The 23,154-nt window shown below is 46.9% G+C and overlaps 1 protein-coding gene across 1 annotated transcript in view; it reads left to right on the forward strand.

Annotated features, from left to right (window-relative positions):
* The first annotated feature begins 13,875 nt into the window (after window positions 1-13,875).
* LOC142775126 (adenylate cyclase type 7-like) overlaps window positions 13,876-23,154 on the forward strand; it is a 286,309-nt gene continuing 277,030 nt past the window's right edge. The window contains exon 1 of the mRNA XM_075876475.1: window positions 13,876-14,151. Coding sequence (XP_075732590.1) covers window positions 14,008-14,151 — 144 coding nt within the window. The 5' untranslated portion in view covers window positions 13,876-14,007. The remainder of the gene's footprint in view (window positions 14,152-23,154) is intronic.

Consider the following 23,154-nt stretch of genomic DNA (forward strand, 5'->3'; position numbering starts at 1 on the left):
AACAGCTACAATCTAGTCAGTAATCGAAAGGTAATTAATCATTATAATTGCTCACGTGAACATCATTGTAGCAGTCGAAAAGTAGTTGTGCCCTGTCATAGAGCTCTTGTGTGAAAACGACTGAGTGTGACTGTCAGGCTATTTATTAAAAATGTGTATTGTTTAAAAAACGTTTGGCGTGTTGACAAAGCGAGAATTTCAATGTGGAAATAATAATGAGCCATGCCTAATGGTTATGCTCTAGTAGAATGCTCCACATAACATAAACAGAAAATACATAAAGTATAAATAAAATATTGTGTATAAGCATGCATTCCCATTGCTGCCGATAATAAGTGGTACATCCGCCTATAAAACCCGACTCGGCTAAATACACGTATGATGCATCTATCAGAGACCTCTACACAAAGGAGCAGTACCATTGCAGGCGAAATTTCTTTTGACCGATAAAGTATTGCATCTAGGCTTTAATATACCGACGATAGAAACACACCCTTTTTATGTAAAAAAAGAAAGTTATCGCATGATAGGGCTGTGGGAGCTCTTGTGAGGCTTTTGAAGCTTTTGTGTAGCCGAACTGTATGTGCTAGTTGTAGTTCACACCAGCATATAAGAGGAAGTGGTACAGGGCAGCCATTATGGCACCAAACAATACAAAAACACACACACAGCGCTGTATCTGTGTGTTCTTGTTTCGCTCATTTGATCTCGTCTACATGCACTGCACCATTTGCAGTTTGGATAAATTGCCTGCATGCCCAACGTACAAGTTCCCTCTTCTGTATATGGCACTGTAGGTTGTTTTTTTTTCTTCGTATACCTTTTGTTTGAGTCTTAAGGCTTTCAGTGACTTGGAGTATACCCGTCACACATATGCTGCAACCTTGATTAGAGCTGGGCCCGGGCAGGTAGAGGTGGTACCTCAATTATTTGTGTGCGTATACCATGAAATTTTTTTCTGGGGGGGGGGGGGGGGGGGGGGGGTTCAGTCGGCCGATGGAAATTCGTGTGACCGGGTACACACACGGGGACGGACAACCAAGGAGGAGGATGGTGGTGGCGCAGACTGCAGTAATGGTTGATTTGACGAGAGAAGCAGGCTTTAGCAAAGACTGGAGTGGCACATCTATGATGTAAGAAAGAAGATTCCGTCAAACGCGCTGGGCGAACACTTAGAAGGAACTGGACACGAAATAAACCGAATTAGAGTGAAATTAGCGAAAATAAAGGGAAAAGATTTGAATTTCTGGGCTATCTAGAGTATCTGACAATTCAGACAACTGCGCACATTTTTAACGTAAGAACATCGGCTTTGCCTACATGTACGCTCCTACGTTTTATTTTAAAATATACAGAATCGGATCATTCGCACATTCATTTTTCATTGTGAACGACGCTCCCGCGTGGAAACTGAAACTATCTGCTTTTATGTGATCAGTCATGGTCTGCGCTCATTTTAATTCTTCGGCTCAAAATAACAACCCCAACAACAGAGAAAGAGAGGTGACAGTGGCACAGCCACGGGCCGCTACAGTACCCTTACTTACGTAGCGCACTGTGGCATGCCACCGGTAACTTTTATTGCAACTTTTCGCAATGTGTAGTCTGAAAATGTCCGCGCACCTTAAGCTAGAACAATACAACGCTGTTGAGCAATGAAAGCACCACGAAGTATAGCGGTTAAAAACAATGCGTTTAACCGCCAGCTTTCCTTTGCCAGATCAAGGTAAGATCCCGTGATCCAACCCTGAACGTCACAGCAATTGCAGCACTCGCGCCTCCAGTGGTGGGCCTCGTGCCCAATAAGATGCCTATGATAAGTGCGAAAAGTGATTGTTTAAAAATGCGAAAATTTCTTTACTTTTCTCGCAACACGGTTGAGGTGTCCATCGAAAAGAGAAGCTTGGCTAACGAATGAGTGGGCTATGTAAACTTAGCCCGATTACACTATTGTGCTGTAATCTTGAAGGCGTATACTTTACAAGCCTGAACAGCACCGCTGTTTGGGCTTGGAGAGTAGAACACCTTCAAGCTTTCCCTAGAAGCCTGTTTAAGCTTCGCTGTTTCAGCTTGGAGGGGATGCCATTCAGGGATGAAATAAACAGATCTATACGGTTTTTATGTCTGCAGAAAACTCGGTGAGTATGCGCCATGGAAAGCGGGAACTCGTTCAACAGCTCTTAGCGTAGCATACACTCATTAGCACAGCCACCCACATATTAATATAGCAACGTTTGAAAGAGAAATTATGGTTAAGAGGAGGGAGAAGAGAGAATGCAATATAGAAAGAGATAAAGAGGAAGAAAAAGATGAAAAAAGGAGGTGATGATGAAGAACCACGAAGAAGCAACTCAATCTGCGTCACTGCATGTGGTGGCTCCTGCCTGCCAGCTCCGCTTTTACTCAGATTACGGAGGTATGGAAATGGCTAAAATATTTGTGTCCTTGTTTTGAATGCCCCGTTTTATGGATTGCCATTTGATTTCAAAGGTAGGTGTCTCGAGCATATATACGGAGAGAAAGAAATGTATAGAAATGACAGCAGATGAAACTGTTGAGTAGAAGGAGTACTTATACTAAGGCCCTGACATGTTATCCGCGCACCGTCTTCTATGTCTTCGCGTCCAAGCTGGACGTAAAAGCCACTGGGTTCAGTTTAGACAGAGAGAGTTCTCAGTTATAAATGAGTGAGCAGTTAAGCGTAACCAGTGTGATTAGAGAATCGGGACATCCCGAGGAGGGTTCGTGTACAGTGTTGAGGCTGCCGCTGAAGACCCAGGTGGTTGTGTACTGAAGATCCAGGTGTGATATACCCAGCAGCAAATGAATGCTGAAAACCCAGATTTGATATACAAAGCAGAGATTTATGCATATACACTTTCATTGTGAATGATGAACAGGCCTAATAATATCTGGGGTTTTACGTCGCAAAATCGCAATAAGAATATAGGAGACGCCATGTACGGGAGGGCTTCTGAAACATGTAATCTGGTGTTTTTTATCGTGCACCGACAATGTAAACGCACACCGGCTTTCATCATTCCACATCATTCCAAATGCCCAGCCTCACCGGCATAGAACCCCCGACCTGCAGGTCAGCAGCCGAGTACTATAACAACTGCTATACTGCGGCGTACATGAACCGGCCTAGTGAATGACTTCGCTTGTGTTTTGATAGCGGTATGGGAAATCCACGCATAGTTAGAACTACTGGATAGTGTTGTGAACACGTAGGTAAAGGGCATTAAAACGTGTAGCTGTCAACCGTTTTCAGTTGTGCATTGCTGAATAGTTCAAGGCAGCGTCACGCTAGATTGTTGGGCGATTACCCAGTTTTCCTGGCCAACCACCTTGACAGCAGAGTGACATAGGGGAGCGGGGCACAGTGAGGCAAGATGCCGAAGAGAACGTGTGTTCACAGTTGGCTGTCTTCAGCCGCTCGAGTGCTATAGTTTTAGAACTACAACGAACTGCAAACAACGTCTCCCATCGAACTACAAAGTTCGATGGGAGACGCTCCAGCACTGGGAAGGGTCCGAGGTAGTGAGGCTGCAGTTAACCACGCACAGGTCCGTACCGCACGAACACATGTGAACGGATGATGTACGCGGACCGGACTCAGTTAGGACGTGTCGGTTGCAGTCAAAGATTCTGGAAAGCCCCGCGAAGCAGGCTCACATATTTGCTGGCTGTACGAGCGCTGGGGGTATTGTGGCGTCGAACAACCGGCCGGGAGGCGAAGTGTGGTGACATAAAGAAGCTCTGCTGTCGAGCAGGAGAGCTTTCTTTCAATGCGCATCGAATGCCAAGAAGAATGAGGGGAAGTGTCTCGACCCATTTGTTTCGGGATCCGTGCGCGTTCAGTGCTTCTTTGAGATGCCGATGAAAGCGTTCGACGAGGCCATTGGTTTTGGGGGCTAAGACATAGAGTTTCTCAAAATTAACTAGAGGGCACTGTGGCGCTGCGATCGTTCAGCGACCATGGGAATGATGTGTAGTACACACATTTGCCTAGTCTTCGTACTTGCGGCCGGCGAATCGTACTTGCGGCTCCGTTTATTGCTGTGTTTTGGTTTTGTTTTGAAAGGAAGATTGAACCCTTTTGAACTTCGTGAGCCAATTTGGAAAGTAAGTCTAAAATAATTAAATGGTGCAGCACAACCGCTGAACATTTGCTAATACTTATTTTGTAAGAAAACAGCTCCAAGCCACACGAACACACACGGAGTCAAAAGCAGGCCAGAAGTACTAATATTGGACAAATGTGTGTACTACCCATCATTCCCATGCTTACTCAAGCGCCGTGCGTTGTAGCTCCCATAGACACTAGCACCAGAGTTCCCTCTTGTAAGTATTGTGGGATACTCTATGTGCTATGCAGCTGTTCTCAAACGGGCCGTTCCGAGCAGCTTTAGAATTTCTGCGAAGAGCGATGACTCAAACTGATGGCCGCGGTCAGTGAGTATTGTTGTCGGGCTGCCAAACCATGCAATCCAGGTGGAGACGAACGCCTCTGCGACGGTGGCTGCTTTAATGTCAGAAAGTGGTGTTCGCTGGTGCCACCGGGTAAAGCAGTCAAGGCATGTCAACAAATACTGGTAGCCTTGGCAAGGTGGAAGTGGCGAACAATGTCAATGTGCACCACCGCAAACAGTTGATCAGGTTGTAGTAAACGGTGGGGTGGTGGTGATGGGTACCGGTGAACTTTAGCACGCTGGCAAGGTGCACACGCGCGTACCCAGTCTCGAACGTCCGCGTTCATGCGAGGCCAGACAAATTGAGCCGCATCGAGCTTTTGCATTGCTCGAATTCCAGGGTGGGCGAGATTGTGCAGTGAGTCGAAGGCTTGCTTGCGAAAGGCAACAGCTAGAAATGGCAATGGTGGGCCTCCTGATGTGAATGTATCACAAACAATAGGTTCAGTTTCAATCACTACTGGCTCTAGCTGCAGGGAGGTAGTCGCTTTGCGCAGATCGGTCAAGTCCACAGAGTTCTCTTGCACTAGCTGTTGCGAGCTCTCGAAGGTTGAATGGAAATGAGGTCGTCGAGCTGTTCGAATGACTGCTTGACGGCGTCCACGTGGCTGAGAGCATCCGGCGAGGCGTCTTCAAACTCACTGATGTGTCGAATGTCCTCCGTGAACTCCGACATGAAGAAAAACTGGCGTATCTCACTTGGCGTGTATATGGACTCGGAACGACCGATGGAGTAGGTCAGGGGCTTGTGATCGGTGTAGATGGTGAATAATCGCCCTTCGAGCAGGTGGCGGAAATGGCGCACAGACAGGTACATGGAGAGAAGCTCGTGGCCGTACATACACACTGTAGCGGGTTTGGGCGGGGCTCATGCGTTTTGAGGAGAAGGCGAGGGGTTGCCATTTTCCATCTACTTGTTGAAGAACCGCTCCCACCGCAGAATTGGATGCCTCGGTCATGTGCACCAATGGCAGTTCGGATTTGGGTGAATGAGTAGGGTGTTTCGACCAAAGCACTCTTGATGGAAAGATAAGCTTTCTCGGCGACGCTGTTCCATTCCAGTGTGGTGGACTGCTGTTTTCCGCAAAGCAAACGATCGAGTGGTTCCAGTAGCGCGGCACAGTTTCTTACGAAGCACCGGTAACAAATCACCAGACCAAGAAAATGATGGAGCTTGGTATGCAATGTCGGTTTGGGAATCTCTACGACCGCTTTTTTTTTTGTCGGGAAGAGGGTGGATGCCGATGGTGTCTACACAATGACGAAGTAATGCGAGAGAGCGCACTCCGAATTAACATTTCCCGCTGTTGATTACGATTTCGTTGGCTGCCAGTCTCTCGAAGGGAAGCCGAAAGTGTTGCACATGTTCTTCGAATGGCGAGCTTGCTATAAGCAGATCATCTGTGTAGGCAAACATGAATGGCAGTGCGCGCGTCACTGTGTCAAGGAAGCGCTGTGAAGATTGTGCAGCATTTCGCCGTCCGAATGGCATGCGCAGAAATGGGAAAAGTCTAAATGGTGTTGTTATGGCTGTTTTAGGGATGTCTTCCTCGGCCACGGGGACTTGGTGGTATGCCTGAACAAGATCAATTTTGGAAAAATATTGTGGCACCGTGCAGAGCATAGGTGTAGTCTTGGATTTTGGGCAGTGTAACCCGGTCAGGTACAGTCTTGGTGTTCAGGAGCCGGTAGTCTCCGCATGGCCTCCAGTCACCTGACTTTTTAGAGACCAGGTGTAGGGGTGATGCCCAGCTTCTGGATGACGGTTTAATTATCCGAATTTCCAACATGTGCTCGAACTCAGCACGGGCCACTTTGAGTTTGTCGGGGCAAGGTGCAGTGGACAGCAGAAAACAGGTGGGCCATATGTTAGTATATGGTGCTGAATAGCGTGACCATCAGGTTGAGTCCTAACTGGCGGTGATCTCAGGGATAGGAATTTATCAAGGTGGCGAACGTTCTGAGGCAACTGTGGGGCGCAAGGTGCCACATCAGTAGTTGCGCCAGCAGTGATGCCTTGGAAAGACAGGCTCGTTTCCGTGTCCAGGAGACGTTTGTGTCTGAGGTCGACGGGGAGTCTATGCTTGGCGAGAAAATCCGGCTCTATTATCGCGGAGCCAACGTCGGCAACTAAAAGCACCCAGCGAAACACTCTGCAAAGTCCCAGGTTAAGTGTGAGGGAACGTTTTGCGTACACAGGAATGCGAGTGCCATTCACAGCTTGAACGTATAAAATGGCAGGCAAAATTCTTTCTGACCTTGCGGCAGGAAGGACGCTGACCTGGGCTCCAGTGTCGATGACAAATTTTTGTCCTGTATTGTGGTCGGTAACGTGGAAGAGGTGACATTCTTCAAGGTCCTCACCGCTTGTCGCCGCCAGTGGTCGGCCGTTGGGTTTCCCGTCCAAGCGCATAGCAACAAGAGTGGCCGGCTTCCTCACCAAAACGACGACAGTAGTAGCATAAGCTTGGGCCTGCCGACTCACTCCGATCACGGTCTCCGGTCTGGTGGGATATTGACAATCGGCCACGTTATCGCGAATGGCGTGGAGTGTAGTATTTTCGCGTGGCTGCCACGATTATCCATTCGGTCTGTTGCAGAGGTGGTCGATCTGGGAAAGAATGGAGGCAGCACTTCGCAAATCAAGAGGTGCACATGTCGACTGAGGTCATGTCGAAGGACTAGTGATGGCGGCTAGTTGCAAGTGCTGCGTCGCCACCTCTATGACTTTGTGGGCGAGTGCGGCGAGTGACGGTAAATTCATAGTGGAAGCAGTAGCCAGCGCCATTTGCACGTTGTATGGCAAGCGTTGGTGAAACAGCTCGCGGAGTACCGCATTGTCCATTGCGTGGGCGCGCAAACCGAGGAGTTGCATCATTTATCGAAGGAGTTACGTGGGTCTCCGGTCGCCAAACTCCACAGTTGAGCGCAACTGTTGAATTTGCGCACGTTCTGATGAAGCGGTTCGGTCGAGCAGCGCTGCCTTGAGCTCCTCGTAGGGCGCCGCCGGGAAGTTCGTCCTGAAGGCAACCAGTGTGTCGGAGACCTGTTCTGCGGCAGCAGGCGGCAGGGCACTGACGACATAGTGGAATTTCCGAAATAGCGGTGTTATTCGGCAGGTGATGAACTGTGCTTCCACCTGCAGAAACCAGATGGCGATGTGGCGCTCCCAGAATTGTGGCAGGCGTAGGGATACCGCTGAGACTGCGTCACCGGGGGCGCCTGCAGTGTGGGAATCCTGACCGATGTTGGGGGATCTACCTGATCTTGTGGCATAATGGTTCCTAGCGTCACCTGTGCGTCCGGCTCTACGAGGGACATAGCTCCAACTTGAGTTAAGGACGTGTATGCAACAAACTCACCAAATGGTAGAGCGCGCGTGCAGGACGAAGCTCGAGCTACACGTCTAGTTATAAACTGGTTTATTGTTTCCCGAAAACGCGAGCAGGTGCTCGGGACGATGCGAAAAGGAAAAAGAAGAAAAAGGAGAGAAGGTGCGCGGTTCGATTTGTCCCCTGTCGTAGCCGCGCCGCCCAACCGGCGGTGGCAGTCAAGCACAAGTTTTTATTTTATTTATTTGGGATGCCGCAGGCGCCGGCATCGGGGCGTGACATAAGAGGATACGTTAGAACTTAAAACATTCCTACCTTCTCTCCGATCGTGAACTTCGCGTGAAAGTCACAGATAGCAAGAACGTGACTCCACTCGCTGCAGCTGCCACGCTTCCTCAAATTGGGCCGTCAACAGTTTTCCAACTTGTGATCTAATGGGTTCATTAAATGAACTTATTGCCTCACGAATGAACTGCCGCAAGAACATTTAGAATCCATCGTGTGCGAGCAGAGTTTCAGGGATCTGCGGCTCTTAAGCCCTCTCTCCCTTTTTTCGTATACCCGCGAGAGCGCTGAAAGCTACGCAGATGGAAGATGGACAAGGAGAACACCACGGAGGTCTTATCTTCAGCTTGCATCATGACCTTAAGCACTTTTTTTTTCTAACGGGCCACTCTCAGTGTGACAGTATCATGCGTGGGCAAGGGGCGGCTGCAATAACTAAGCAGCTCACGATACTCAAATAAGCCAACGGCCGTGGGCTTTGAGTTCATGGCGCCATCATTTGGGTTGATGGCATCAATTGTCGAGAAAATGTGCAGTGATTTCTTGCTTACTTAGGATTTCTCGTATGTATATTTTAGGCCGCGTACTGCGCTGTAATACTAATCTATAAGAAAGGAGACGTCAAGGGCTTGAAAAATTACATGCCGATCAGCTTACTCTCCGTTCTTTGCAAATTATTTAAAAATAATAGCTAATAGAATTAAGTCAATATTGTAGTTCAATCAGCCAAAGGACCATGCAGGATTTTGTACCGGCTACTCCACAATAGATCATATTCATACTATCATTCAGCTAATATAGAAATGCGCTGAGTACAACCAACCCCTATACATAGCTTTTAGAGTTCACGAGAACGCGTTTGACTCAGTCGAGACATCAGCAGTAATGCAGGCAGCACGGAATCAGGCCATCACAGAACCCTACATAAACATACTAGAAGCAATATACAGAGGATCCTCAGCCACCATAGTTTTCCATAAAGAAAGTGAAAGAATCCCAATTATGAAGGGTGTGAGACAGGGAGACACGACTTCTTCAATGCTATTGACCGCGTGTTTACAGGAGGTAATTAGGAGCCTAGTCTGGGAAGAGATAGGGATAAGAGTTAATAAAGAGTACCATAGTAACCTGCCATTCGCTTATGACATTGCTTTGATGAGTAACTCAGGGAACGAATTACAATTCACTATTACTGTACTGGAAACGTAAAGAAGAAAAGTAGGTCTGAAAATTAATATACACAAAATTAAAGTAATGTGCAACAATATTGGCAGAAAACAGCGCTTTGTGATACATGGAAAGGCGCTAGAATTGGTTAAGGAATATGTCTTCTTAGTACAGGTAATTGACGTGGAGCCGGACCGAGAGATTGAAATAACTAGAAGAATAAGTATAGGGTGGAGCACTTTGAAAACGGATGATCCAACTTGTGAGTAAGATCTAAAACTTTTTTCACACACGCTTGCTACTGCGATTTCTCCCTTGTTTTTGGATCGTGTATTTATTGGTGTTACTACTGTTACTACTACTATACAAACGCGAGTTATAGCGCGATAAGCACTGAGTGCAAAAGCAAACAAACGAACAAAAAACCAAAACACGACAGCTTCCCTAGGGCAGCTGATTAAAACGCCTAGGCTCAATTTTCTTACGCCGATCATCTGTGCAAATTATTCATTACTCACGGCGGGCTAGAATGAACGTGATGTTGCGAAAGCAACAGTGCGTACAGAATTATTGGCATATTACCTCAATATATTTTTTTCGAATACGCACTCTCAAACCATAACTAGTAGATTGCCGCTAACCCTCGAGAGGAAGTTATATAACAGTTGCATCTTGACAGTACTTACCTACGGAGCAAAAACCTGGAGGCTTACAAAGAGGGTTGAGCTTAACTTGAGGACGACGCAGCGAGCGATGGAAAGGAAATGATAGGTGACACCTTGATAGACAAAAAAGAGAGGAGAGTGGGTCAGGGAACAAACTGTTTTTAAGGACATCATAGTTGAAATTAAGAAAAAGAAATGGACACGTAGCACGTAGGCAGGATAACCGGTGGTCGTTAATGGTAACTGACTGAATTCCCATAGAAGGAAACGCGCACGAAGAGGAGACAGAGAATTAGGTGGGCCGATGAGATTTAAACGCTTGCGGGTATAAAGGGGCAACGGAAAGCACAAGACCGGGGTGACTGGCGGATCATGGGAGAGGCCTTTGCCATGCAGTGGGCGTAGTCAGGCTGATGATGATGCTGATGATGATGATGAATGTTTCGCACACGTTTTTCATTTGCTTCCACTACCGATTGACAGCGTTTCCTGGCCACGCCGAAAAAAAGTAGCAAGATCTTTTCAAGGGCTGAGCGGCTATAGCCTGCCTCCGTATAATATTCCCATTTTTTGCTATCGCATTCATTGCTTAGTACTTGTAGCAAAACTGTTTTTTTTCTTTTATTATGCGAGTGCTTTTAGTGCGTCTTCCGTCGACGGTTGAGGATAGCGCTGTTTTCCTGCGGTGTTATTTTGCAAGCAAAAGCTAGTCAAGAATGCCAAGAGTTGTTTGACAAGACAGCTATCTATTGTGGTGAACGTTCATATTTAACGCAAGTACAACAAATAACTGCTGTGGCACACTTTCCGATTTGTTATATTTACCACGTTTTCTTTTCCCGGTGTTCATTCCTTCCGATATTTTTGGCTGTATTTGTATTGGTACGTTAAATGCCCTCCACATCTGTACGTTAAAGATATTAAAGCTATCAAAGACAATATGACTCTGTGGCTATTGTTGAAGGATATGAAAGTGTTGTTGATTTAGTGCGTTGAACTAAGATATAGTAAAAGTTGTCTTCTTAAATGATTTCAGCAGTACTTCTGACAAAGCATGTACAGACAGAATCATGCTTATCTAGAGCACTCAGCTGACCACTTCAGCTGCTGCTTTCGGCAGTAATGTGCGAAACCGACACCGTAATGGTACTTAACTTGGTCATACTGCCTGCTAGATCATTCAAGCATCAACGGAAGCTATAGCTAGCGTGAGATAGCACCTGCGGACACCAGCATCCAGAGCCATGCGCTTTCGCTCTAGGCAAGTGTGATTCCTTCTACGGTACCTTTGTTTTAAAGAAGAATTAAGGACACTAAACTTGTGGGACCATAAACTGTATGATGGGCTTTGTGCCTGAACGTTTATCGCACGTATTGTTTCGTCCTATTCGAAGAATAATCTGCCTGACGACGGGACGAACATCGGCCACCGGAAGCAGTACCACAGATATTAATTGTAGCGCACCCCACCCAGTGAGGCTAACGTTTTTTATGACAAGTATCCTATATACACAAAGCACTAACACCATCTACTACGCCCGCTTATTGAAAAAAAATGAGTTTTTTATTACACTTAAATGATCATGCTGGGGGATGGCAGATTTTTGATGCAGCGTAGTACATTACCTTGATGACAAAAGGGTATTTAGGACTTTTTCCAGCAATTACGATTTTTGTTGTTCGCCAAAACGCTGCCAAAGTGTTTCATTTTTATTTTTTTTCTTCACCCCTAAAGGTGGAGTGACGTCCTTTGGTGTCGCAGGAGCCCTTGTGTTGCCGTATGTGGTGAGGTACACTCTTAAAAAAAAAGTTTGTAAAAAAGTAGCAACTGTAAGCAAATAGGTAGTAACTGCAGCGGTTACTACCTTACTAATACTGTTACTACCCTTTTCCTACCTATTCACGACCTACGTTAACGAACAGTTACTAGCTGCTACCATTACTAACTTTTTGCGACCCTTTCACTACCAACGTTAGTAAACAGTTAGTAAATTGAATGAAAGATGTAGTAACTGTAGCCGTTACTACCTTTCTTGCCACGTTACTACCTTTTTGCTACCCGGCTGTTGACTATTTAATCCGAAACAGTGTGTGATTCCCATTCTGACTATTTATGAGGAGAATCGTTTCGACGTATTATCATTAAACGAAAAAATGGCCCAGAAAATATCTATAGATCAAGAAAAGACATTTTGTTTCAAATTACGTAACTGAGACATGTAAACGTGATTCTGATATTGTCGAAGCAGAGAAGTACAAGTTACTGAACCGTAGGCAAGTGTACACGTGTTGCATTCGACAATTACAACAAACTTAGTAAATTACAGCAAATATTAACAAGACCGGTGGATCAAAATAACTAGACGGTCACAATTAGTTCCGAAAACGGTCACAATCAATTCACTGCGGCGTGTATCCAAACATTGTCCTTGTTTTGCCGCGTCAAAACCAAAAAACGAATATTACCTTGTAAACACTGATATATTAGCCAAGTGAAGCATTCAAATGCACTGAAAAGAAGTTCATAACATTGTTTCGGCTACTGCTCATAATGCCTTTTTATGACCTTTTTATAATAAATAAATTCGACATACAATTTTTTATAAGTAAGGATAATTAAAAGTCTTGTGCTACGCCACCAAACATACGTAACCAAGTAGTATATTATAGTGCTGTAAGTTCAAATTTGTTATGATTCATCCTGAGACACAAGTGCTCCCCTGTACCAGACATGTCCCTGCAAAGTAGGGGCTATATATACCCCATTGGTACTCAATGCTACATGTATGCGTAAAAAATAGTGATAAAGAAAAAAAGAGAAAAAAAAGAAAAAATGCGTAAAAAAAACAGTGAACTTGTATGGTCTATGTATTCTTAGCGTTCATGACACACCACGCTTGATTACCCGAAGTTGCCCAGTAATAAGACATTGCTTGGCGAACATTAGCAGTAATAACATGCCAAAATGAATAAACAAGGTTACTTTGTATTGGTCACTACATTTTTTCTTGAGACCTTTAAAAGTTACTACCCATGGGTGGTAACGGCTAGGGTAGTAACAGTTACTAAATGCTGGTAGTAACAACAAGGATAGTAACTGTTACCACCCTCTCTGTTACTAACTGCGCTTACTACCAGGGTTGTACATATGTGACAAACCATTACTACCCCAAAGTTAGCAAGTACTACCACCTTTTTTCTAAGAGTGTATAGTGGATGTCACCCGCACTTGAGTTAAAATAAAAAAATATCACCACAAAACTATTATGTAGTCAGTTGTGCGACGACAGCAAAAAAATGGCAGTGGTTTAGCTCAGCTATGACAAGATATACGTAGCGTTAGCAAAGGTTGAGCTGATTATTCTTAGCTTTGCAGATATCATACTTACAGCTGTTCCAATGACACACACACGGTATGCGCATTCTATGGCACATGTATATTTATTTTGCCGGGCAACTACTTCGGGATCCGATGAGCTAAGCTTCTCCGCTCTCCTGCACCGTTGAGCAGCATTTGCACTCTCCTTCTCCATGGCTATACCACAGTGGCAAACGCCAGTCAGAGGCGCTATCAAGCGGCTCCAGCGCAGTGTCAGATGGCGACTGCACAGGGAAGGCGCGCGCGTCGGTGTCCATATATCTACCAAGGCTATGACGGCACTCCTCTGGGAAGCGCACACCGGCGGTGGAGAGTCGCGCGCGACCGCGGCCGAGTGCGAGGAAGGGGCCGGCTCCGGTGCGTAACGCCACTGATCGTCTGCGCAGCGCATCAAATTGAGCGCACACCGGCGGCCAGCCGCGCGTGGCGGCGGCGGAGTATCATTGCGCATGCGCAGACCAGTGCCACGCGAAATTGGCTCAGCGAGGCCAGTGTAGCTAACGCTACAAAATGGTGTACCCGGCTGAAACATCAGCGACACATAACGCATATTTATGCTCTAGCGACAGTGAAGTGTTTGTCGCTAACTGAAGCAATTTCCGGCCTTCTTCCTGCAGGGTCAGCCAGCTCTGCGGAGAGGCGCACTGGCGGCGTGCGCCGGCGCAGATCCCGACGGGGGTGGCGCCGACGGTGCCGACTCAGACATGGGGCCCGGCAGCGTGGACCTGTCGGACCTGCGGCGTCGCTACTCGGGCCGGTTACGGCATTCGCTGCTACTAACACTGCTAGCCGCGCTGGTGGTGCTGGGTCTGGCCTTCCTCCTCCTCGTGCTCCTGATGTATCCCCACGTGAGTAGACACTTGCGCATGTCGAAGCGCCTCGTTGACAACGCGCACACGAAGACCACTGCACTGTGGTGCCATGTCTGCACCTGGCGCCCTCTTTTCTTAGTGCTGCTCTTCGTGCCCAGGTATTATTTGCAAAGGAAAAAAAAAGGACTGAAAAGCGTTTCTTATTACTTTGCGCTATGTTTTGATTATCGATATCGGCTTAATGCTTCACAACACCGCAGTCAGTGTTTGCTTCACACGCTGACCTACGCACCTTGCAGCAGCGAGATGTCGCTACGACGCTCTCATTTATCAAATAAGCGCCGCTTAATCGCAAGTCAGGCTGGGATGACGCCGGCCACCACAGGGAAGCGAATAAAATTAGGTGACATTTTACGGGGCGGCGACTCGTGCTTCATCGTTCCTCTAATCGTTACACCCCGAGTTTCGCCAAGCTCAAGTTTAGAGACAATTTTTATTTGAACGTTTGTCGTTTCAGAATCATGTGGAGCATGGATGCTCAAAAGGCTTCGGGTTTTCAAAGTGACCTGAGGTGTCAAGATGATGGTGCATCGCGTCCCACCAATTTTCTGCGCACCTTATGTGTCCTGACGCCACTCTAAACTGTGTAAAGTTTTAACGCAGGGTGCTTATAAAAAATAGAAGTGAGTGGGTATAGGGCCGCGCGTGACGTACGGTAAAATAATTGATATGTGGAGTTCGACGTCCCAAAACCATAATATGAATATGACAGACGCCATAGTGGAGAGCTCCGAACGTTTCGACCACATGGAGTTCTTTAACGTGCACCCTAATCTGAGCACACGGTTCTGCAACATTTCCGCCTTCATCGGAAAGGCAGCCGCCGCAGCCTGGATTCGATCTCGTGACCTGCGGGTCAGCAGCCGAGATTCTTAGCCACTACACCACCGTGGTCGGGTATTGGTAAAGTTAAAAATGTATTCACACACTTTCAGTCATTGAACGTGCAGGGAAACTCGGAACTAAAGTATAGCGTTTGACATAGAATGTATTAATATCAGACGATTCAAATCTACATGTTCTATGACTTAGGCTTGTTTAATTTTAACGGTACACATTTGGAACTCGTCTTTAGCCTGTTGTTAAGCTGACTTGAAATGAAAAGGCTGCGCGAAAAAAAAAGGACACGTTCATAAGGAAGGGTATGGGGATAAGCGCAAATTCGTATTGGTGTTACTTTTCCCTATTCATTCAATAGTTTCACCCAATGCATCAATAAACAATGCGTGTTTGTGCTTGTCCCTATACCATTACATGTGAACGTGTGCTTCATTTCCCGCATGCTTTCAATTTGAAATAGGAAAAAAATTGTACGCAGAGAATTAGAACAGGGTTGCCAAATTTCGCTACTTTACGCTAGATTAGCTATTTTAAAAGGCCGCGGTGACAGAAAAATGACATTGGCTACTTGGCTACCTTTTGCCTATTGTTCTGGCGCTGGCATCAACAGATGATATACGCTACAACTGAACGCAACTATAGAAAAAATACACGTTCGGCAGCACTGTAACGCGGCTGCCTGAGGACTTGTTCAGGCTTGCTAGCTGCTATCCACCTCACGCGCTCTAAGCAGTATAGGTGGCGCCACCCTAGGCGAACGTTGGCGAAACGTGGATGCGGGCGGTAAGCCTTGTGCAAAGCGCACACATCTCACTATTTTTGCAGACATTTTTTTTATTCTAGTTAATTATCCTGACTGCTTAGTCTGCTACACTTGTCAGACATGACGTTTCTTACGTCGCTTGTGATGTTTTATTTATTTGGAAAGGACAGGCCCGCTTTTTGTCACTGCGTTCACGCACGAAGTACTGCATGCACTTCTTACGTGAGTGCGTCTAAGCTGCTGTTTGCGTGATTTGTTGGCCCAGGGGCAATAAAAAATTTTGCATGCGAAAAGTCCAGCAGGTCTTGTGCGGCACCTTCATTAAGTTTAGGTTGTGAGTGCCGAAGTGCCATCAATGGAAATGTGGATCTAAATATAAACCTACCGGGATCCATCAGGTCACCTGATATATATATTTTAATGTGGAGATATTTTAGTCGCACGATGTCGCACTTCAGCGTCAGTGGCGGCGCCGTCCACACCCCCACTGCGCATCTCGCGTTTCTTGCCGGCCAAGAAATACACCCACAAAGCCGTCGCTCCCCTCCCCCTCTCTAGCCTCGTAAGGCCGATGGAGGCAGCGTCTGCTAGTAAAAAAAAAAAATGACTGATTGCACTGCACAACTGTTCTCTGGCCACCCCGTGTATGTAGGCACTGAATCTCGGTTTGGCAGTTTACTCCAGGGCACCTTTACTTGGCTTTCGCTTGCCCTTGAATGCACCACCGCTCATTCTTTCAAAGAATAACAATAAAGACGAAATAGCAATTAATCATTCCCAAACCCGATTGCGCACCATTTACGTGACACCCCCCTGCACTCTGCGACGTATTTACTCGCGTTCCCCCTGTGAAGAAATGCAGGCGCATTTTTACAAAATTTATATAATAAATTTTGCTGTGCTGTATATTTTTGTATTTTTAGGCGCCTGAATGTGGTGATAATTCAGAGAAACTGAAATCATGTTTGGCTAATTTTCTGGCTCCAAAATAAAATAATGGCTGCCGCTTTGCTACCGTTCTGGCTACTTTGGTTAACTGGTGGCTCTTTTTTTCTTTGAGGATCTGCCAACCACGGTTTAGACGAAATACCTACTTCTGTTCGATGCGTGTAAAAGGGGCCTTTCAGCAGGCAAATAAATAATGAGTGAAGTTATGCTGTATTGGTGGATATAAAACAAATAATCGGTATCCAGCACAAAAAATTTGCTGGCTAACTTTAGCGCCTTGACAAGCAACATATAGCGAACACAACAAGCAGCAGCGCGTAATGCTACATTGTGTTAGCAAGTTCAGTGCTTATCTTGAGTTACATGTGTCCTGGTTCTGATTTTACTGCGAGCCCCGCCGTAGTGGTGAGGTATTCGGCTACTGACGCGCAAGTCACCGGATCGAATTCCGGCTGCTGCGGCTGCGTTTTCGATGAAGGCGAAAATTCCCTAGGCCGGGGTGCTCAAATTGGCGAACACTCTAAAAAAAAGAGCGAATAAAAAGGGTGTTCTTTTGTCCCAAAACAATAATCGTCATCTATATTGTGTTCCATCCTTGCGCTATCGCCCCGCGCCCGGTACTTTCCGGTCACGATCGACATGCCCATTATCAGGGTTACCTTGCATTCTTGTTAGGAAAGTGGCCAGTGCCGAGTTTTCAAGAAAGGAAGCGCACGCAAGCCTTGTGACGATTTTTGTTCTGGGACAAAAAGACATCCTTTCTACTCGATATTTTTTTAGAGTGTACACGTTAAAGAACCCTAGGAGGTCAAAATTTTTGGAGCCCTCCACTACGGCGTCTCTCATAATCATATGGTGGTTTTAGGATGTTAAAGCCCAAATATCATTCAAGATTTTATCGAGAATTGGCGTGTTAATGGTAATATAGACATTTCTGGAACGGAACGTGCCAGAACGACGATATGATTAAGAGGCATGCGTACTTGGGCCTCCGGAATAATTGTGACCATATAAATTTGATTATCGGCATTTCACACCAGAGGGGCGCCCAGATTCCACGAAATGCTTATGAAGCACGCAGTTGTGAGTGACTCTGAGATAACTTTTGCCACGCGGTCTTCTTCAACGCGCCCTTAAATATAAGAACGAAAGGGCTTTTACGTTTCCCTTCCACTGAAATGTGGCCGCCGTAGCCGAGAACGAATGCCGCGTCCTCGGGGACAACACGACGCCTTAGCCGTTTAGTTATGATGGCGGATACCAGCACTGTTATCACGTTTGTGTGGTGTACATCCCCCCGGACTGACTTCCTTACATTGTGCCAATATATATACAATAGTCGTTCTTCACCAGTTAACCACTGCTACAAATATATTGTTCGTTTGAAGATAGGCCTAAATGTATAGAAACTTGCCCGAATATTATCGCCTATTATATAGTGAAAAAACTTGGCATACTCAGATGCGTGCGCGACGCCAATAGTCAGATGACGTCACCACATGACGTGTGACGTATCACATGACCACATGACTGCACAGTCCATAACGCTGGAACTCCTGCAACATGTCATATTAAGACAGCTGACACTCACGTTGACCCTACGATGAGACTCCATTCTTTGTGTATTCATTTATTCGTCGACCGCGTTCGCTCATGACATTGTGATTTGAGGATCGCTTTTACAGCGACAGCTGTTATGAGATCACAACATGAGTCACGTGCGCACCGTAATTGTCTGCCGCCGCCGGTGTCCGTAACCGCTATCGGAAGAAATAAGAAAAAAAGTCAGTAAATAAAATACCCAAAGAAACAATAGGGAGCCAAACCCGGGTACCGTCCATGCCAGCCCAGTATTCTACCACTGAGCCACGCCAGTGCTTAGAACTCTTGCAAATCAGCCTTAGGCAGTCTTGATGTTGGGAAACGAATCGGGTCCTTATGAGTAATAAAGCGTTTCAGATAATAAAAGGAACAACGAGGTGTCAGATAATGCAAATCAAGCAACGAGTGGGTTGGTGAATGCTTTAACTCGTTATCTTAATCTTGATCTTTCTGATCTATTAAATGTGGTGCATACCCACTGTGAGGAATCGCGGGGATTACAAAAGCTTCTGGCATAGTTCTTCTATGTCGTCAGCCACAGAACGCAAAAATTGCACGCACTTGCTTTCAACTGTGCCAAAAGTACCACAGTTCTTCGAAGAATGACAATGAATGACGAAGAATGGCATACGCGTAGTGAATGCCTGCATACTACACCTGATTCATGGCGTAGTGGGTACACTTCAACGGTGCTTGCAGCAGCTAAACCCAAAGAGTGTTAAAAAAAAGGCTCTTAAAGAGCTGCTCTTCTAACTTTCACTGTGACAGTGCGGCGCGTTCAGCGCAGGCCTGGCGCTTTCTTTTTACAGCGAAAGCTGTTATGAGATCACTTTTGGGGTCATGCGCAGTTGTTGTCCGCCGCCACCGCCGCTGTCTAACCACATCGCGCGAAATTAGAAAAAAACCTTGCACCAATTACAGAGTGGGGCTTCAACCCAGGTCCTCTGGGTGCCAGCTCAATATTGTACCTTTGAGTTACGCTGGTACTTAAACTCTTTGTCAAACTTGCCTTAGGCAGGCATGACTTAGCATTATTGGCACAGCAGGGCTTGAACCCGGGTTTGCTGGGTGCCAGCCCAGTATTCTACCACTGAGCTACACCGTTTTTTTTCTTTATTGATCCACTGAGCTACACCGGTGCTTGTGACTTGTGACTTGTGCTTTTGACCGAAAGTCACAAGCACCACTGAGTTACACCGGTGCTTGTGACTTTCGGTCTAACTTGCCTCAGGCAGGCTTGATGTCGGGAACGCAATCACGTTATTACGGTTTATAAAGCGTTTTACAATAGTGAAAGAACAACCAGTCGTCGCACAATGCGCATAACGTAACGAGTGGGCCGTTCAATGCTCCAAACCATCACAAAAGCATGTTCTTGTTCCCCTATTAACTGTGGTGCATACCCACTTGTGCCATAATTCCTAATCGTCGTAAGCCACTGCATGGACAATTGGTAGAAAATTTCTTGCAAGTGCTCAGCGGATACCATGCTTCTCAGAAGAATGACGAAAAATGGCGTATACAAATGCTGGCTCACTACCGAAAAGTTTTTCAATAATGACCTAGTGGGTACCAAGCAAGTGTGCTTGCAGTAGTTACCCAATGAGTGTTTTGAAATGGCTCTGAAATGCCGCTTTTCTAGCTTTCGCTGTGACTGTGCTGCGCCTACCGCGCATGCCTGGTGTTTCTTGGGTAGCTGTTATAGGCAAGAGTTACATTAAAAAGATTTTCTTTCAAGATTTCCCAAAATGTTGTGACACTAAAAAACTCTCAGTCTATGAGAATAACCATGTCACGTTTCCTAGGAGACGATATGAAATTGCGCTCCATGGGGTTCGCTCTGTGCTATTCGTATAGCTATATATCAGGACGACAAATCAAATAACTAACTTATTCAAAGTGTGGACGAGCTTGACGTATGTCTCAGTGCCGCCGCATCGGACCACAAAAGAGAACGATAACCACACAGACGGGCTGCTAGTGGCGCGACTTGTAGATGCTCAACTAAATCACTGCCGTCTCCAGGCCTAAGTATTCACCCATCAATTAGTCTGGATCGAACACAACAGGTGTGACACTTTCCGAGTGCCTTCGTTTTAAAACTCATGCTGCAAACATATCCAGCTCTTCATTAAGTTATTTCTCTCTTTCGTGCTGTTTGACTGCTAAGGACCACTAGCATATTGTCACGGGGTCGTGACGTGGCCGAAAACAGGAGTCTTTATGTTGGAATATAGGTGTTCATTTGGGCGAACCTGTACCCGGTAAACGGAAAGTTCGATTACAGTAGCAGTCTTGCACAGATAGCAGTGAACGGAGCGTCGGCCGTCGATAAACTACTGACAAGCAGCGAAGCGCGTCGGCATTTATACTCTTGCTGTCGAATGTTTTAGCGTTATTGCTGGCGGTGGCGTAGGTTCCAGAATAGTCTGTACAGTTCGCAGGGTAGGCTTGATCTTATCGAAACATTCTACTACTGTCCGGAAGCGTCTCGAAAAATGCAGGCGCGGTTTGCGCTGAGAATTGTGTAGTGTTTTCGGACGATAACAAAACTTGGGAAATGGAACGTGGCGTTGCCCCCCTCTGAAAAAGGCATCGTCCCGATGCTTTAACTAATGATGAAGGTACAACAATAATGCAAGAAAGTACAATGAATAAATAATGATACAATATTAATACAAAAAAACACTTTTTCAGTTTGTTAACGCGCATTAAACGGCTTGAGGCGCGCGACATGGACGACTTCAGGTCGCGATCGGCGTCGTTGAGACCTCGTGATGCCGTCAGGGACAACCTCGTAATCAAGTGGGCCGAGACGTCGAACCACCCTGTACGGTCCGAAGTATCGTCGCAGAAGATTTTCACTTAGTCAACGTCGGCGTATCGGCGTCCACACCCAAACACGTTCACTGGGCTGGTATTCCACGAAGCGTCGTCGAAGATTGTAACGGTGGCTGTTGGTCGTCTGTTGATTCTTGATACGGAGACGCGCGAGTTGTCGGGCTTCTTCGGCGCGTTGAAGGTACTCACTCACATCGAAGTTTTCTTTGTCGGTGACATTGGGTAACATGGCATCGAGCGTCGTGGCCGGGCTCCTTCCGTAGACATATTTGTATGGAGATATCTGCGTCGTCTCCTGCACCGCCTTGTTGTATGCGAATGTCACGTATGGAAGAATGGCGTCCCACGTCTTGTGTTCGACATCGATGTACGTTGCCAGCATGTCGGCGATCGTCTTGTTAAGCCGCTCTGTGAGGCCGTTGGTGTGTGTGTAGTACGCTGTCGTCCGGTGGTGGTTGTATGCCAAGATCGCTTGAGTTAAGTCGGCAGTAAATGCCGTCCTTCTGTCGCTGATAAGGACCTCCGGGGCGCCGTGACGTAGGGCGATATTTTCGACGAAGAACTTAGCTACCTCGGATGCACTGCCTTTGGGAAGGGCTTTTGTCTTGGCGTATCGGGTGAGGTAGTCGGTAGCTACCACGATCCACTTGTTTCCGAAAGCCGAAGTCGGGAACAACCCCAGTAGGTCCATACTGATCTGCTGGAAAGGTCGGCAAGGTGGTTCAATTGGCTGCAGAAGTCCCGCTGGCCTTGTCGACGGTGCCTTGCGTCGCTGAAAGTCCCGGCATGTCCTCACATAACGAGTAACGTCGTTGGTAAGACGTGGCCAGTAATACCTTTCTTGTATTCTCGTTAGCGTGCGAGAAACACCGAGGTGCCCTGCCGTCGGATCGTCGTGCAGGGCCTGCAGGAGCTCTGGTCGCAAAGCTGAAGGCACCGCAAGGAGGTAGTTAGCTCGAAGCGGTGAAAAGTTTTTCTTTTGTAGAAGACCGTTTCGCAGGAATAACGACGCAAGTGCGCGCTTGAATACCTTCGGGACTTCGGCGGTCCGGCCTTCGAGGTATTCTATTAGGGCCTTAGGATACGGGTCGGCCCGCTGTCGTTCAGCGAAGTCACCGGTAGTTATGGTTCCCAAGAAGTAGTCGTCATCCGGGTCGTCGTGTGGTAGTTGGTCGACAGGCACACGAGAGAGACAGTCCGCGTCAGAGTGTTTCTTGCCGGAGTTGTAAACGACGGTAATGTCATATTCTTGAAGTCTCAGGCTGCATCGCGCGAGGCGACCTGAAGGGTCCTTCAAGGTGGCTAGCCAACACAAGGCATGGTGGTCGCTCACAACTTTGAAGGGCCTGCCGTACAGGTAGGGGTGAAATTTCGACGTAGCCCAGATGATGGCGAGACACTCCTTTTCTGTTGTGGAATAATTGGCTTCTGCTTTGGGTAGCGATCGGCTGGCGTAACTAATAACCCTTTCAAGTCCGTCAGCCCTCTGCACAAGAACGGCGCAAAGACCTACGCTGCTTGCGTCAGTGTGTATTTCTGTCTCGGCAAATTCGTCGAAATGGGCAAGTAACGGAGGCGTCTGGAAGCGATGTTTATGCTCCTGGAAAGCGTGTTGCTGCGGCGTTTCCCACTTCAACTCCACGTCGGCCTTGGTAATGTTAGTGAGAGGATTGGCGATGCGGGCGAAGTTTTTCACGAACCGCCTATAATAGGCGCACAGGCCCAGAAATCGGCGCACCGCCTTTTTGTCAGTGGGTGGCGGGAAGTCGGCGATGGCGGCTGTTTTCCGTGGGTCGGGACGAACTTCAGACTTGCTATAACGTGCCCCAGAAACAAGAGCTCCTCGTACGCGAATCTGCACTTTTCTGGCTTCAGAGTGAGTCCGGACGTCTTGATGGCTTGAAGTACAGCTTCAAGGCGCTGAAGATGCTCGTCGAAACTCTAGGAAAACACGAGGACGTCGTTCAAGTACACAAGGCAAGTCG

Source organism: Rhipicephalus microplus, chromosome X, assembly GCF_043290135.1.
Source record: "Rhipicephalus microplus isolate Deutch F79 chromosome X, USDA_Rmic, whole genome shotgun sequence".
Lineage (NCBI taxonomy): Eukaryota > Metazoa > Arthropoda > Arachnida > Ixodida > Ixodidae > Rhipicephalus > Rhipicephalus microplus.